Source organism: Mirounga angustirostris, unplaced genomic scaffold (assembly GCF_029215605.1).
Source record: "Mirounga angustirostris isolate CCGP_5_RB_7025 unplaced genomic scaffold, mMirAng1.0.hap1 SCAF_7, whole genome shotgun sequence".
NCBI classification, from domain to species: domain Eukaryota; kingdom Metazoa; phylum Chordata; class Mammalia; order Carnivora; family Phocidae; genus Mirounga; species Mirounga angustirostris.
In genome coordinates, this window is record NW_026991715.1 from 88,319,207 (window position 1) to 88,335,724 (window position 16,518).

At 39.7% G+C, this 16,518-nt stretch overlaps 1 protein-coding gene across 6 annotated transcripts in view; it reads right to left on the bottom strand.

Moving 5' to 3' along the window:
• EPB41L4A (erythrocyte membrane protein band 4.1 like 4A) overlaps positions 1–16,518 on the bottom strand; it is a 249,881-nt gene that overhangs the window by 135,314 nt on the left and 98,049 nt on the right. For 5 of the 6 annotated variants that reach the window (XM_064596462.1, XM_064596465.1, XM_064596464.1 and 2 more), the window contains exon 3: positions 9,175–9,279. In XM_064596462.1, the coding sequence (XP_064452532.1) occupies positions 9,175–9,279 (105 nt within the window). Of the gene's footprint in view, positions 1–6,017; positions 6,157–9,174; positions 9,280–16,518 lie in introns of all 6 variants that reach the window. The other variant, XM_045899935.3, reaches the window with a different exon arrangement.

Below are 16,518 nucleotides of genomic sequence, written 5' to 3' on the forward strand. Positions count from 1 at the left end.
TGGGCGCTGTGAATTGTGCGAGACTGTTGAATCACAGATCTGTACCTCTGAAATAAATAATGCAATATATGTTAAGAAAAAAAAATAAGATAGCAGGAGGGGAAGAATGAAGGGGGGGAAATCGGAGGGGGAGACGAACCATGAGAGACGATGGACTCTGAAAAACAAACTGAGGGTTCTAGAGGGGAGGAGGGTGGGGGGATGGGTTAGCCTGGTGATGGGTATTAAAGAGGGCATGTTCTGCATGGAGCACTGGGTGTTATGCACAAACAATGAATCATGGAACACTACATCAAAAACTAATGATGTAATGTATGGTGATTAACATAACAATAAAAATTTTTTAAAAAAAGAAATTTAAGCCATGGAGCAGATGAGATTAAGTAGGAAGAGTGACATATATTTAACAGCAGGAAAATGAGAGCCTCAGGGCTAGGGGTCTCTATGAAGATGCTTCTGGCATTCCATGCCAGGCCCCTGGACTCCTGAAAAGCCTCCAGCCATAGTCTCTCAGTTTTTTTTCCAGGTACCATTGATGTATTGGTGTCAGTCCTCGCAGGCTGCTGCACTGTTTATGATACTCTTTTTTTTTTTTTAAGATTTTATTTATTTATTTGACAGAGAGAGACACAGCGAGAGAGGGAACACAAGCAGGGGGAGTGGAAGAGGGAGAAGCAGGCTTCCCCCTGAGCGGGGAGCCCGATGCAGGGCTCAATCCCAGGACCCTGGGATCATGACCCGAGCTGAAGGCAGACACTTAACTGACTGAGCCACCCAGGCGCCCCTATGATATTCTTTTTAAAGTCAAAGGTCTACTGAAGAAAACCTTTCTGCTTCTTGATCTTTCCCCTCTACTTCCCCACCAGATGCTTGAAGACATTTCAGATAGTACAAGTTGTTTTTTTCCCCAATTTTACTGACATAATTGGCATATAACATTGTATTAGTCTAAGGTATACAATATAATGATTTGATACATGTACATATTGTGAAATGATCACAATAAGTCAACAACCATCACCTCACCTTTCTTATGATAAGAACTTTTAAGAGCCACTCTCTTAGCAACTTTCAAATATACAATACAATATTATTAAATATAGTCACCATGCTGTACATTAATCCCTAGAACTCATAACTGGAAGTTTTTACCTTTTGACCACCTTAACCTATTCCATTCCCCCAAGCCACTGGAAACCACCAGTCTGTTCTCTGTATCTATAAGCTTAGTTTTTGTTTCTGTTTTTTATTTTTATTTTATTTTTTTAAAGAAATTTATTTATTTATTCATTCATTCATTTATTTGAGAGAAAGAGGCAGAGGGAGGGGAGAGGGAGAGAGAATCCTCAAGCAGACTCTCTGCTGAGCCCGGAGCCTGAAGTGAGTCTCCATCTTACCACCCTGAGATCATTACCTGAGCTAAAATCAAGTATCAGATGCTTAACCGACTGAGCCACCCAGGTGCTTCTCTGTTTTTTAGATTCCATATATAAGTAAGATCATACAGTGCTTGCCTTCCTCTATCTTATTTCACTTGGCATAATGCACTCAAGGGCCATCCATGTTGTCACAAACAGCAGGAGTTTCTTATTTTTACAGCTATATAATATTCCATTTTATATATATATTATATATGTAACCGACATATAACATATATATATATAATCTCACATCTTTATCCATTCATCCACTGATAGACACTTAAGTTGTTTCCATGTCTTGACTATAAAAGTTTCAATTTGTAGGGGTGCCTGGGTGGCTCGGTCGGTCGTTGGGCGTCTGCCTTCGGCTAGGGTCATGATCCCAGGGTCCTGGGATCGAGCCCCGCATCGGGCTCCCTGCTCAGCGGGAGGCCTGCTTCTCCCTCTCTCACTCCCCCTGCTTGTGTTCCCTCTCTCGCTGTGTCTCTCTCTGTCAAATAAATAAAATCTTTAAAAAAAAAGTTTCAATTCGTAATAATCCAGCATGACCAACTTCCTGTCTTTCTTTGCAACAAACAACTCACATTATCACTTACACATCTTCTCAGTCATTATGGGTATTTGTCAGAACATAAAGTTATAGAAAGTAAATTTCACACTGCAAAATACAATAAATCAGGATCAAAGAAGAACAGGCAGAGCCTGACTGCTAGTGTTCAGTGGATGAGGATCATTTTTGTTCAGTAATACTCTGAGTATTTGGGGACAGAGGGAAGGATACAAATATATACACAGTTTATTTATATTTTTAATGAAATTATTTCAGAGACAAATAATGCCAGAAGTAATCATATTAATAAACAGGTGAGCCTGTATCCAGTTAGAGCATTAGAAAATCATTGACAAAATCATATCAACATTTTTAGGAAGAAGCAAAGATCATCAAGACTGAATAGGAATAACCAGAAGAAAACTTGGAAAGTGAAAAACAGGAGAATGTGTCATCATAAGAGCAAAATGAGATTTCAAGAAAGAGTGAGTCCTTAAGGTCAATTCAACCCTAAGGTCAAGAAAGATAAGGGTTGAAAGTATCACCTGGATTTAACAACTAGAGACCCTGAGGACAGTTACAGTGCTACCATAGGTATCAAAGCTTGAGCATGCCCAAACCCTGAAGGAAAGGAGGGGGAAAAGGGAGAGGTCTAGAGATACAAAAAAAGAGGTGATAAGATCCAGGTCAGAGGCCCTGGGGCTATTCCACCATGAAATGAGAAGGAAGGATGGGTAAGAAGTGACCAAGGGTGTGTGGGGAGGATCAGGAAGCTGGGAAGCTACCACCTGATTGTTCTTATTGTCTTTTTTTTTTTTTTTTTTTTTTTTTTTTAAAGATTTTATTTATTTATTTGAGAGAGAGAGAATGAGAGACAGAGAACACGAGAGGGAAGAGGGTCAGAGGGAGAAGCAGACTCCCTGCCAAGCAGGGAGCCCGATGCGGGACTCGATCCTGGGACTCCAGGATCATGACCTGAGCTGAAGGCAGTCGCTTAACCAACTGAGCCACCCAGGCGCCCTGATTGTTCTTATTGTCTTAATGCAGCAAAAGAGTTCGCCGGGGGGAAGAGGATATTCACAAGCTGGCTGTATCTCTGTGCTACGCGTTTCCCTCCTTTGACCTCTGAAGTCATAGGGCAAAAGATCTAACATCCTCATTCTCAAAGCCACGTTGAATTCCACATTCTGAGAAAAGCTCTATATATTGAAAGAGTAATTTGTAAAGTAGCCCCAAGTTCTAACATTAAAGTAAGACATGATAACTGTTCATTGTTTTTTTAAACCAGAAGTAATATTGGGGTATCACATTTCTCCTCATTACTGCTTTCAATATCAATTAGACTCATCTTCCAAAATCTCCAGAGGTCTTAAAGGGTCTGGAGCTTATTTGATTTTGTCTCTTCTATCCTCCAGACTGTTTCCTCCTCTCCCCTACTCCACCTTTTTTAAAAAATATCACCAGCAGTATTTTCATCCATCCTAGTTTCAACACGAAAGGCTTTCTATAGATTTCACACCTTATAATCTACAAAGAGCCTTCACATTATCTCTAATTTGGTCCTGTAACAATCTTGAGAGTTGGCAGGAGGGGGAGCATTATTCTTCTCAACATTCAGAAAGATTAAGTGACTTGAACATTCAGGACTCAGACTTGGGTTGTGACTCCACAAAGGCACTTACCTGTTCCACCACACCACGTTCCACTTACAGCAACTTCTGAACACCCAGAAGGTGGCTCAAGTGTCTAACAACCTCAGAGTAATTTCAAATTCACCCAATTATTTCAAGAAGTCTGCACTGTAATTTCAATTCACCTATCATTAACAGATCTCATCATCCCTCTCCCATAATAAGGAACCTAACTCATCTTTAAAAAGCAACTAATATTGCTCACTGACATCTGGGGATGCACATGCAGCCCTAATCATGAAAAACTCCTGATTATCTACAGGAAGATGTATACTATTATTACCCAGGGAAAATAACCCTCCTTCAAGTTTCTGCCTAATTGGTGAATCCAAACAAGAAAGCCCTTATATTTCCACTGAGCAAGCAAAAATAAAATGCTTCCCACTGTAACCATGTGTATTAGTTTCTTTTTGCAGCTGTAACAAATTACCATAACCTTGGCCTAAAACAAGAGAAATTTATCATCTTACAATTCTGAAGTTCAGAAGTCCAAAATGGTCTCACTGGGTACAACAGACTGAATGTTTGTGTTCGTCCCCACCAAATTCCTATGTTGAAACCCTAATCCTAATACCTAATCCTAATCCAAATACCTAATATGTTGGAATTTGGAGATGGGGCATTTGAGAGGTAATCAGGTCACAAGGGTAGAGCCTTCATGAATGGGATTACAAGAAGAGGTCACAGAGCTAATTAGTTCCCTTTTTGCCATGTGCCGTTACAAGAATTGGATTGTCTACAACCTGGAAGAGAGGGCTCTCACCGAATCACTCGGGCACTCTAATGCCAGGTTTCCAGCCTCCGAGGTAAGATAAATCAGTATTTCTTGTTCATGTCAAGATGGTCTGACATGATTTGTCAGTGGTGATTTGTTAGAGCAGCCCAAACTAGGACACTGGGCTGCATTTCTTCTGGAAGCTCCAGGACAGAATCTGCTTCCTTTCCTTTTCTGGCTTCTAGAGGCTGCTTTCATTCTCTGGATCAAGGCCCCCTTCCAGTAATCACACGATTTTGACCTCTGCCTCCATTGTCACATTTCCTTCTCTCTGATTCTCCTGCCTCCCTCTGTCATGTATAAGGAGACTTCTAATTACAGTGATGCTACTTCAATAATTTAGGATGATCCCTCTATACAAGATTCCTAACTTAATCATACCTGCAAAGTCCCTTCTGCCATGTAAGGTGATGTTCACAGGTGCTAGGGATTGGGATGATAGGCCAGGAGAAGGCTGGGAACCCATTCAAGGCAAAGACACACCAAGGTGAACTGCTGAGCCATACACCACATACAGAGAATGAGAAGGTGTTCCTGTTGAGCTAGCCATTAAACTGATGATAGGCACTCCTAGAACATACTAGAGAGAGCCAACTTCTCTGGAAGTTCTGCTGTTCTAGATCAATGGTAAGGACTTAAGAGAATTTTAAATATTTACAGCTAGTAAGTGGCAGGGGCCTTCAATAAATCTGGGTTTTTCTGACTCTCGTGTGTTCTTGTAATCCCTCTCATCTACCTTAAACCAAGGCTGGGAATTTTCTGTTCAACTGAACCAGGGCCCTGGAAAAAAAAAAAAAAAAGAGCTACATCCCCTGCACAGACCAGTCTGGATCAAGAAAGAACTAGGATGACACAGGCCAAAGCAGAGCAGAAAGTAGGCTATATGCCCAGGCTAAGTGCTCTCCCGTGTGTCTTTAGGAAAAGGAACCACAAGTACATGAACCCCACTGTGCATCTTTAAGGGACTGTTTTATACAAGTAAGCCTAAATTAACACAGGCAGCATTGTGTTAACTGAGTCTCAATAAGCATGTCTTCATGAAGAAATGTCTTTACTTCCTAGAGGTCCTTTTACAAACCTTACCTGAAAAGTGAAGCAATTATGGTGCCCAGAGTGTTCCAAATCAAGTCAGTTGTACTCCTTGGAGAGCAGTTTGCTTTACCAAGGTTTATTTCTGCCTAGCTGTTCCTCTGCACACATAGGTAACACCTGAATCAATGCATTTATTGCATGAATTTCCCAGGACTTGGTTTTATGAAATGTATAGTTTAATAAAACTTGTACGTTTAATATTCCAGGCAGCAAATTCCCTTTCTCCAGAATTCCTGAGACTATGTGAAAAACAGAGAAAGCTCTAGCACAGGGCCTGAACATATTAGGCATTCTTTACATTGCTGTTGAGCTACCACATGAAGGCATAAATACACAAAGGCCTAAATAAACTCTCTTGCCCCGGGTCAATCCAAGAAGTCTGCTTGTTGGAAAATACCATTTAACTCCTCTCAACAAACCTTAAGTACGTAAATTGCACAGAAAGAGAACTCCTCAGTATCCTAGGTCTGAAAACCTTTCCATCTTACATGCATTCCGGTCAGGATATGATAGTGGTTGACGGTCTTGGAGACGTGAAGATTTGGGTTTGAATTCTGGTCCTAATACTTGCTGGGTTACGGACCTTGGGGAAGTGGCTTAACTTTTTCAGCTTCCGTTTCTTCATCTCTGGTGGTAGGATAATAATATTTAGCTTGCACAGCCATTTTGAGCATGTAATGACAACATAAGGAAAATGTTCCACAGTTTCTGGTACACTAATGACGAGGATGGTGATGGACGGTGGTGATGATGACATGTCTAGATCCAGCCTCCAGCTTACCCTTCTCCTCCAGGACAGACAAGTTCCCTGCTATGTGAGGTCCATGGGTCCCCAGGGACATGCCCTCCCAGTCCACCCCCACCCAGTTTGGGCATGGCCCCAAGACATGATCCACTGTCAAGGGGAGGGCAGGAGGGAGGGAGTCTAGGGCTTCTCCCTGATGTGAGCCACCTCTTCTTAATCCTCATCTTTCTCTCCTTTTACCCCCAGCTTCTTTTCCCACTTTCTTATTTGCCTCAAGATTTGACCTAAGGGGTCCCTCTCAGGGCCTCAAAGTCTTTTTTTTTTTTTTTTTTTTTTAAGATTTTATTTATTTATTTCACACAGAGAGACAGCGAGAGAGGGAACACAAGCAGGGGGAGTGGGAGCGGGAGAAGCAGGCTTCCCACTGAGCAGGGAGCCCGTTGTGGGGCTCGATCCCAGGACCCTGGGATCACGACCTGAGCTGAAGGCAGACGCTTAACGACTGAGCCACCCAGGCACCCTCAAAGTCTTTTCCATGTGGATCTTACTTATTTTAAAGATTGTTACAAAGCATTCCCTCTTAAAAGTAAACCTTTTGGTGCAGAAAAATCAAAGCAATACACAAAATCTAATCTAATGGATTGTAGTTCAGGCAAATTCCTGGAAATCATTAAAGAAAAGATTTTTCACTGTGTCCTGTGCCATTTTAACATAGGGTTATTCTTTAAATGTTTGCCTTAAGTAAGGGCTATGTAGATCTGCTCCTACTAACACAGAAAGAGAAACAGGAATTTGGGTTCATCAACAATTTCCCTAGAAATAAAGTTGAGTCTGGGGTGGTTGCCCGGCTAGAATGAAGAGCCTGCCAGAGCTTTTCCCCCAAGCGAAATCCTTAGTTCTGCCTCAATATCCAAGAAAAGCAAATCAGTAATGGAATCACATTTTCTACCTAGATACACTATCAGTCCTCCAGTATGCTTTGATGAAATGATTATCTAAAGAAGGGGTAAATTTTCATAACCTTCTTACAGTTTCCTACAATTAAAAAAATATATAAGACAATCAGACAATACACTTGAGCATGAAAAGACTAAGGAATGTTTATAAATCACCTCTATTTTATCTTCGTTCACTAGAAATAACTAAATTCAGGAGGCAAAAATGGTTTTTTCATGTGATTTACCCACCTGATATCAGGTTCTTATAGTACCAAAAAAACATGACTTAAGAGCTTTCTCCTTCTAACTGTAGTTTCTTCTAAAACCTTCATTGCAAACACATCACAAATGTCAACCCTTAAGAATAAGGTAAGAGAAAAAAAATTTTTTTTTGTTTTAATATAAGCCCTAGAAAGCTTTGAATCAATACCAACTGCTAATTCTTTTTGCAATGATACAAGCTGTTGTTTGAAATTCTCTGGCAGGGTGCCTGGGTGGCTCAGTTGAGATTCTCTGATTTTTCATATATTATTTTTCCTTTGCAAGTTTAAAAAAAAGAGAGATAAGGTCTATATAATTTTAGCAAGACAGTCAATCTTTCCAGGCAAAGTCTGACATACTAGATAAGATCAGGGAACAGTAGTTTTCTCTACTAGGAAAAATGTTCTTTCAAAAATATGAATGTAATGCAAGATAGCTTCTATAGCCTTCAATTTAATCTTTCAATATAGATTTACAGTTCTGCAGTATTGACTTATGGCCCATACAGGACAGAATTCAGGGAACTCCTGAAGATGTCAATTTCCCTTTCTTTGAAGTGTGCCTTAATGACCGTTTGCCTTTAGAAAGTTACTCCTTTCTATGGAAAGCTAACCAACACACCCAATTTTTTATTCCTGCTTTGTGAAATCCTCCTGTGAAACAAAACGGATTATGAAACTAGCTCAGGAAAAATCACAAGTTATCACCATCAATAGCATTCCATTTGTCTGTCTCTTCTCATCCTAGCACATTCCTTTGACCGGGGTAGAAAAACCCCACTCAGACAATCATGTGCCTCACTGAATAGACCCCAGATGATCCACTAGAGGCTGGGAGAACTGATGAAGGAAGAGGAGGAAATCTTTATTCCGACAGGAGTTGAGTAACATGAAAAATAAAAGTCAAACGGGACTTTTAAGGTAAGCATATAAGCATTCTGCATAATAAGACTGTGTCTGAGGTTAAGACCTTTCTTAGACTAAAACAAAAGTCACTAATGAATATCCTTTCATACCCCCAAACCACCACCTCCAAAGTCTTTTTCCTCTGCTCATCATCCAAGAAATAGCTTTTTAGCCTTATAACCATATAGAATCCATACTAACCAATGCAGTGAGTTTCTTAGTAATTCTACCACCCAACCAGCTAGGAAGATGTTAGACCTTCATGAAGACTGACATCAGACACCAAGTTTGGTTGCCTTTATTACTTACTCCATCAAGCTCAGGGGTGAAAACCCTTACTTATTTCTTTTATAACTACTCTTCCAACTTCTAAAGCTCAGATAAGCACCTTTTCATACTGTATTTTTTCTCTTTAACCATTTATTTTCTTAAAAGGCAGTAAGTAATATCTGTCACTTCAGAAGACTAGCCACTTGCCTCCTAACACATTACCTGGCTTATTCAGTTCTCCAAGCAGCATACATGAAAAGTACGCTCTATGATACGGTTGCAAAAATGTAAACGAGGGAAGTCGTCTACAGAGAAGTACACACATACAAGTGAAACCCGCCACCCTATCAACTTTTGGCAGAAGAGAAAAAAATGCAAAACACATTAGCAAGGAAAAACATGTTCAAGGCTTTCAAAGTCATTTTCGGTGATAAAGAAACTACCTACCTAAAACCACATCAGCAAAGGCCAAAGAGAGAGTAAAATTTATAACCAGAAAAATTGAATACAAAGTCATTGTACTCACTGTCTGATGGCTTCTGTCACAGTAACGCAGCCCAAAATAATCTATCTCCACAAGGTTTATGTGACGGAATACGTGGTCAAGGACAACAGAACCTTTCGTTGACTTCTGCAAAAATAATTCACAATTTTTTTTTTAACACGGTGTCTCATCTTTCTCAGTGGGACATAGTCACTATGACATAAGTCATCCAGTCTTAGCTTCGCCCACAATGGAAGCGATTTTATTAGCTCACGGTTCCCTCTTTAAGTTTTGCCTCAATTACAAAGAAAAGTGGGGTTGCAAGTGTATTAAAGAAATTCCTTTGAAAAACCATTTTTAAACTGTAGTGGGTTTTTAATTAATATAAGCTTCTTTTCTTAGGGGATTGTAAATTACCTTCAGGACAAAATTCTTCTCTTAATAAAGATAATCTTTATATGAAGAGGATCTAATGAATTCATCAAAAACCACTCACATTGGTTAAAATCCCAGTTCTTTCACTTTAAAAAGCAATTTTCACCTACAGCGTTACTCTCACAACACAGAAGATACACAGAATTAAAATAACAATAGCGAAAGCTTTTATTTTCAATCCTCAACTAATAAACCCATAGATTAAAGCTCACAAAGTTAATGTTCTGAAAAGCCCTTGTGAAGAAATTTTACTTTATCTCTTTCACATAAGCACAGATATAAAGAGAACATTTCCCCTGGCTGCTTTCTAAGATCTAATATATTAGACCCAATATATTAAATACCAATTATCATATATCTAAAGATAAACATTTATCAGCAAGCACTACTTCACATATCATATTAATCTTGAAAATAATCCATTTCAGAGGTCTACAGATACAGATACAGAAGAAATATCTACAGGGGCGCCTGGGTGGCTCAGTTGGTTAAGCGACTGCCTTCGGCTCAGGTCATGATCCTGGAGTCCCGGGATCGAGTCCCGCATCGAGTCCCGCATCGAGTCCCGCATCGGGCTCCCTGCTCGGCAGGGAGTCTGCTTCTCCCTCTGACCCTCCCCCCACCATGTGCCCTCTCTCTCTCATTCCCTCTGTCTCAAATAAATAAATAAAATCTTTAAAAAAAAAAAAAAAAGAAGAAATATCTACAGATATTTCCTTTCTTTTGCCCCACCACTGGCAGGTACAGCAGGGGAGTAAGAGAAATCCCCAAGAACTCATACACTGCATTAATGAAGTATGGCTTTGTTCAGCTGTGGTTTTCCCCAGAGAATTACTATCACTTGTTTGCTCATATATGGGGAGTACTCAAAATTGCACTGCTTTTAGAAAATGGAGTTGTAACGTAAGGGAAATGTTTTGATTAAATGTATTGTAAAATGGATAAGAGATGATAAAACCACACACTGAGAGAAGACCGTTCTTGTTACAAATCCCAAAGGTAGTTTTGTTTCCTTCTAAATTACCTTGGTTAAGCTTAATTGGTGTCTTTTTCAAAATCCATTGGATAATTCATAAACAAAAAGCCCTTCCATGATGGATCTTTGGTTTGGGACATGTTCTCCTATAATAACAATGCCACATCCAATCAATGTTCCTTTGTGCTCATGTACTTACATGTTTAGCTAGGTAAAAATCTGGAAGTAAAATTACTCTTTCTAAGGATGCACGTACTTACAATGGGCACTGCCAAGAAGACCATTACAATGTATTCAATGAAAGTACATTTCCCCATACCTTTGCCAACATTTGGTTGAGCAAAATTCTCCCCATCTGACTGAACAAAAATGAGGGGAGAGGGTAACTGTTTTAATTTGCACTTTCCTGACACTTAACAAAGTAAGTGCTCCATCATCTGCTTACTAATCAATTGCACTTCTTAGCATTTGGGTTAGGCATTCTCTAACCTGAAGTTTATGAGCAAATTCTCCTAAGTATAATACTTGCACAATTTTTTTTTTAAAGATTTATTTATTTGAGAGAGTGAGCATGTGTGCAAATGGGAGGGGCAGAGGGAGAAGGAGAGAGAATCTTAAGACTCCACACCTAGTGCGGAGCCTGACACAGGGCTCAATCTCACAACCCTGAGATCAGGACCTGAGTCGAAATCTAGAGTCAGACGCTTAACCGGCTATGCCACCCAGACGCCCCTGTACACTTTTACTTTGTATACTTAGCCCTTTCTTCCATCTGTAAATTATTTTTGTGCTTGGGATAAGGGCCTAACTTTGTTTCCAAATGGATAGACATTTTACTGAAAAGGTCATCATTTCTCTTTTGATATGATAAAAACTTCATCATCTACTAAATTAGCCCTTAATCTTTCCCACAGATTATTCCTGAACCAATCCTCCGAGATTTTAAAAATTCAGTTTTAATGTAATTTGTTGGAATCCACCATTCTTTTCTAAAATTGTCTTTGCAAATTCTTAGACATTTTTCTTTATTAGAGGACGTTTAGTAGCAGGTTGCTACTTTTTAGTTTTTATTTAAATTCCAGTATTGTTAACATATATTATATTATATATTATATATTAATAACAAACATTATATTAGTTTCCAGTGTACAATATAGTGATTCAACACTTCCATACATCACTGGGTGCTCATCACAACAAGTGCACTCCTTAATCCCCATCACCTGTTTCACTCATCCCCCTCACCCCACTTTCCCTCTGGTAACCATCAGTTTGTTCTCAATAGTTAAGAGTCTATTCCTTGGTTTGTCTCTCTATTTTTCTCCCTTTGCTTGTTTGTTTTGTTTCTTAAATTCCACATGAGTGAAATCATACAGTATTTGTCTTTCTTTGACTGACTTATTTCACTTAACATTGTTCTGAGGTCCATCCATGTTGTTGCAAATGGCAAGATTTCATTCTTTTTTATGGCCAAATAATATTCCATTGTAGGGGCACCTGGATGGCTCATTCAGTGAGCGTCCATCTGACTCCTGATTGCAGCTCAGGTCATGATCTCAGGGTCCTGGGATAAAGCCCCATGTCAGGGTCTGCACTCAGCAAGGAGTTGGCTGGAGATTCTCCTTCTCCCTCTACCTTTGCCCCTCCCCCCTTAAATAAATACATAAATCTTAAAAAAAAAAATATTCCAGGAGTGCCTGGATGGCTCAGTTAAGCATCCAGCTTACTCCATGCTGGGACATGGAGCCTACTTAAGATTCACTCTCTCCCTCTTCCTCTGCCCCTCCCCCCCCTTAAAAAATTCCATTGTGTATATATACCACCTCTTCTTTATCCATTCATCTATTGACTGGACACTTGGGCTGCTTCCATAGTTTGGCTATTGTAAGTAATGCTGCAATAAACACAGGGGTGCATATATCCCTTTGAATTAGTGTTTTTGGATTCTATAAATACCCAGTAGTGTGATTGCTGGATTGTAAGGTAGTTCTAATTTTAACTTTTTGAGGAACCTCCATACTGTTTTCCACAGTGGCTGCACCAGTTACATTCCTACCAATGGTTCAAGAGGGTTCCCCTTTCTCCACATCCTTGCCAACACCTGCTGTTTCTTGTGTTTTTGATTTTAGCCATTCTGACAGGTATGAGGTGATATCTCATTGTAGTTATGATTTATATTCCCCTGATGTGTCTGTTGGCCATCTGTATGTCTTCTTTGGAGAAATGTCTGTTCAGGTCTTCTGCCCATTTTTAAATTAGATTTGTTTTTTTCAAGTTGTTTAAGTTCTTTATATATTTTGGATAGTAACCCTTTATCAGATATGTCTTTTGCAAATATCTTCTCCCATCCTGTAGGTTGCCTTTTAGTTTTGTTGTTTCCTTCACTGTGCAGAAGCTTTTTATTTTGATGTAGTCCCAATAGTTCATTTGTGCTTCTGTTTCCCTTGCCTCAGGAGACATATCTAGAAAGAGGTTGCTATGGCCAATGTCAAAGAGGTTACTGCCTGTGTATCAGGTCTCACATTTAGGTTTTTAACCATTTTCAATTTATGTTTATATATGGTGTAAGAAAGTGGTCAAGTTTCATTCTTCTGCATGTTGCTGTCCAGTTTTCCCAATACCATTTGTCGAAGAACACTGTCTTTTTTTCCACTGCATATTCTTTCCTGCTTTATTGTTATTGACCATATAATTGTGGGGGTTTTTTCTGGGTTTTCTATTCTATTCCACTGATCTATGTGTCTACATGCCAATACCATACTGTTTTGATAACTACAGCTTTGTAATATAACTTGAGGTCCAGAATTGTGATTCCTCCAGCTTTGCTTTGCTCTTTCAGGATTGCTTTGGCTATCTGGGGTCTTTTGTGGTTCCATACAAATTTAGGATGCTTTGTTCTAGTTCTGTGAAAAATGCTATTGGTTATTTTGATAGAGATTGCATTAAATGTACAGATTGCTTTGGGTAGTATAGACATTTCAACAATATTGTTCTTCCAGTCCATGAGCACGGAATGTCTTTCGATTTCCTTGTGCCGCCTTCAATTTCTTTGATCAGTGTTTTATAGTTTTCAGAGTACAGGTCTTTCTGCTCTTTGGTTAGATTTATTCCTAAGTATGTTATTATTTGGAGTGCAATTAAAAACAAAAATGTTTTAATTTCTCCTTCTGCTGCTTCATTATTAGTGCAGAGAAATGCAACAGATTTCTGTACATTGGTTTATAATCTCTGACTTTACTGGATTTGTTTATCAGTTCTAGCAGGTTTTTTTGGTGGAGTCTTTTGGGTTTTCTATATATAGTGTCATGTCATCTGCAAATAGTCAAAGTCTTACTTCTTCCTTACCAATTTGGATGTCTTTTACTTCTGTTTGTTGTCTGTTTGCTGTGGCTAGGACTTCCAGTAGAGGTGAAAGTGGACATCCTTTTCATGTTCCTGACCTTAGGGAAAAAGCTCTCCATTTTTCCCCACTAAGGATGATGTTCAGCTTGCTAATTTAATAAATAATTCTGTTGGGGTTTTGACTGGAATTAAATTGAATTGATAGACTGGATGACTTGGGGAGTAATGATAGCATATTTACAAAGTGAAATCTATATGGTTTTCTTTTATGTCCTTCAAGGATGTTTTATACTTTTTTTCATGTAGGTCTTACAAAATTCTACTCAAGCTTTATGGCAGGCAAAATTTACAAAGTGCCCTCTCCCCCAAAATAAATCCTGTTCTAATCCCTGGAGCTGATAAAATGAACTGTCAGTACTATGATTGTGTTATGTTATAGGTCACAGTTGGCCTTAATATCAGGAGATCATTAGAGTGGATCTGACCCAATCACGTGGGCCCTAACAAGCAAAACACTTTCTCCATCAAAAGAGAAAGGCAGAAGGGAAGTCAAAGACTTTTCAAAGCATATAAAAAACTCCACGGGTCCTTGCCACTTGAAAGATGGAGGGAGCATCTGAGATAGCAATGCTAGCAGCCTCAAGGAGCTGAGAGTAGGCTCCAAGTAAGGAAATGGGAACCTTGGTCCTAAAGCCACAAAAACTGGATTTAGCTAACAACCTGAGTTTGGAAGCAGATTCCTCCCCAGAGCCTTCAAACAAGCACTCAGACAACCAACACCTTGATTTTAGCCTTCCGAGATTAAGCACAGAACCCAGTCATGCTATCCTGGATTTCTGACCTACAGAATGGTGAGATAATAAATGGGGGTAGATTTAAGCTACTAATTTGTAGAAATTTGTTATGCAGCAACAGAAAACTAATATAGGCTATTCTTAGCTATTTTATAGTTTTATTGTTGTTATATTATACCTTCTGATTTCTAATATATTAGCAATTAATTCTTCCACATTGGTCTATTCACAGCCATCTTGCTAAACTTGTTTCGGTGAAAAGAATTTGTCCATGAATTTTTTTGGATAACCACATTTTCTACAAATAGTAAGTTGCTCTAGTTCTTTCTTTTCCAAATTCCTCCTCCATATTTCTTTCTTTTTCTTACTGCATTAGTTGGGGCCTCAACAGAAGGATGACTGGTAGTTGTGAGAACAATGATCCCAAACTTCTTCCTAACTTTAATGTAATTGCGTCTAAAATTTCATCACTAAGTATATACCGGCTGCTATGTACCCCTTGTATCTACTCTTTATCAAATAGAAGGTTCTTTTTATTCCTCTTTTTGTTTTTGTTATGTTTTATTCTTTTTTTTTTTAAGATTTTTTTATTTATTTGACAGAGAGAGACACAGCAAAAGAGGGAACACAAACAGGGGGAGTGGGAGAGGGAGAAGCAGGCTTCCCACCGAGCAGGGAGCCCAATGCGGGGCTCGATCCCAGGACCCTGGGATCATGACCTGAGCCGAAGGCAGACGCTTAACGACTGAGCCACCCAGGCACCCTGTTTTGATTTTTTAACTAAGAATGGGTGGTAATTTTATCATGTCATTTATGGGAATCTGAAAGGACAAAAATCATGTAATCATCTATGAGTTACATTAAAAGAATTTCTTTTTTTTTTTTTTTAAGATTTTATTTATTTATTTGTCAGAGAGAAAGAGAGAGAGCACAGGCAGGGGTAGTGGCAGGCAGAGGGAGAAGCAGGCTCCCGGCTGAGCAGGGAGACGGATGCGGGGCTCAATCCCATGACCCTGGGATCATGACCTGAGCTGAAGGCAGACACTTAACCAACTGAGCCACCCAGGAGTCACACATTAAAAGAATTTCTAATATCAAATATTCTTCATAATTTTCCAGTTTAGTTCTTTTGTTCTAGGTATGTAATATCAAACCCCCACCCTACTTGGAAAGAATCCCCCACCATTTGAGTCTTGGTAGAGGCAGGAAACAGACCCCGTCCCACAACTCCTGGCAGCTGAGCCACAGCACATGACCTGGTTTCACAGCCAAGGACTCTGATGTCTGAGCAAGTGATGCAAAGACAGATGAAGACCTGAGAATTCATTCATGACAATGGCTCCCATTGGTAGGGTGTCCAACAGCAGAGGCATGCAGAGGTGAAATCAAATGGGACAGGGAGCAGTGCTGACTGATTCCTAAGCCAGATTTCCCAGCATTCTTGAGGTATTAAAGGGAAGCAGCCAGGCAATCCACCAGCTTCCCTTCCCTTGCCCCACAGGAACACTGATTGTTTACGTTTGGACCTAAGAGCCATGCCAGGGTCCTCAGTAAAAATCCTAATACAGAAAATTGGGTCCAAAGGTATACTCAAAATATCATGAATACCAACAGTTTATCGTAGGAATGGAAGTGCAACAGGCAGATTTCTTGGTTGCCAACAGTAATAGATGACTCTGACAAAGTAACCAAGGAGGTTCACTGAAGGACACTGGTTGTCTTACAGTCTCTATGGTGCCACCCTGATGGTCTCTTGGGTCTTCTCCTACTCCCAATACAGCCACAATCACTAAGCATGCGGCCACCCTTCACCCATCACCACCTCCCTCCCGTGGTTCA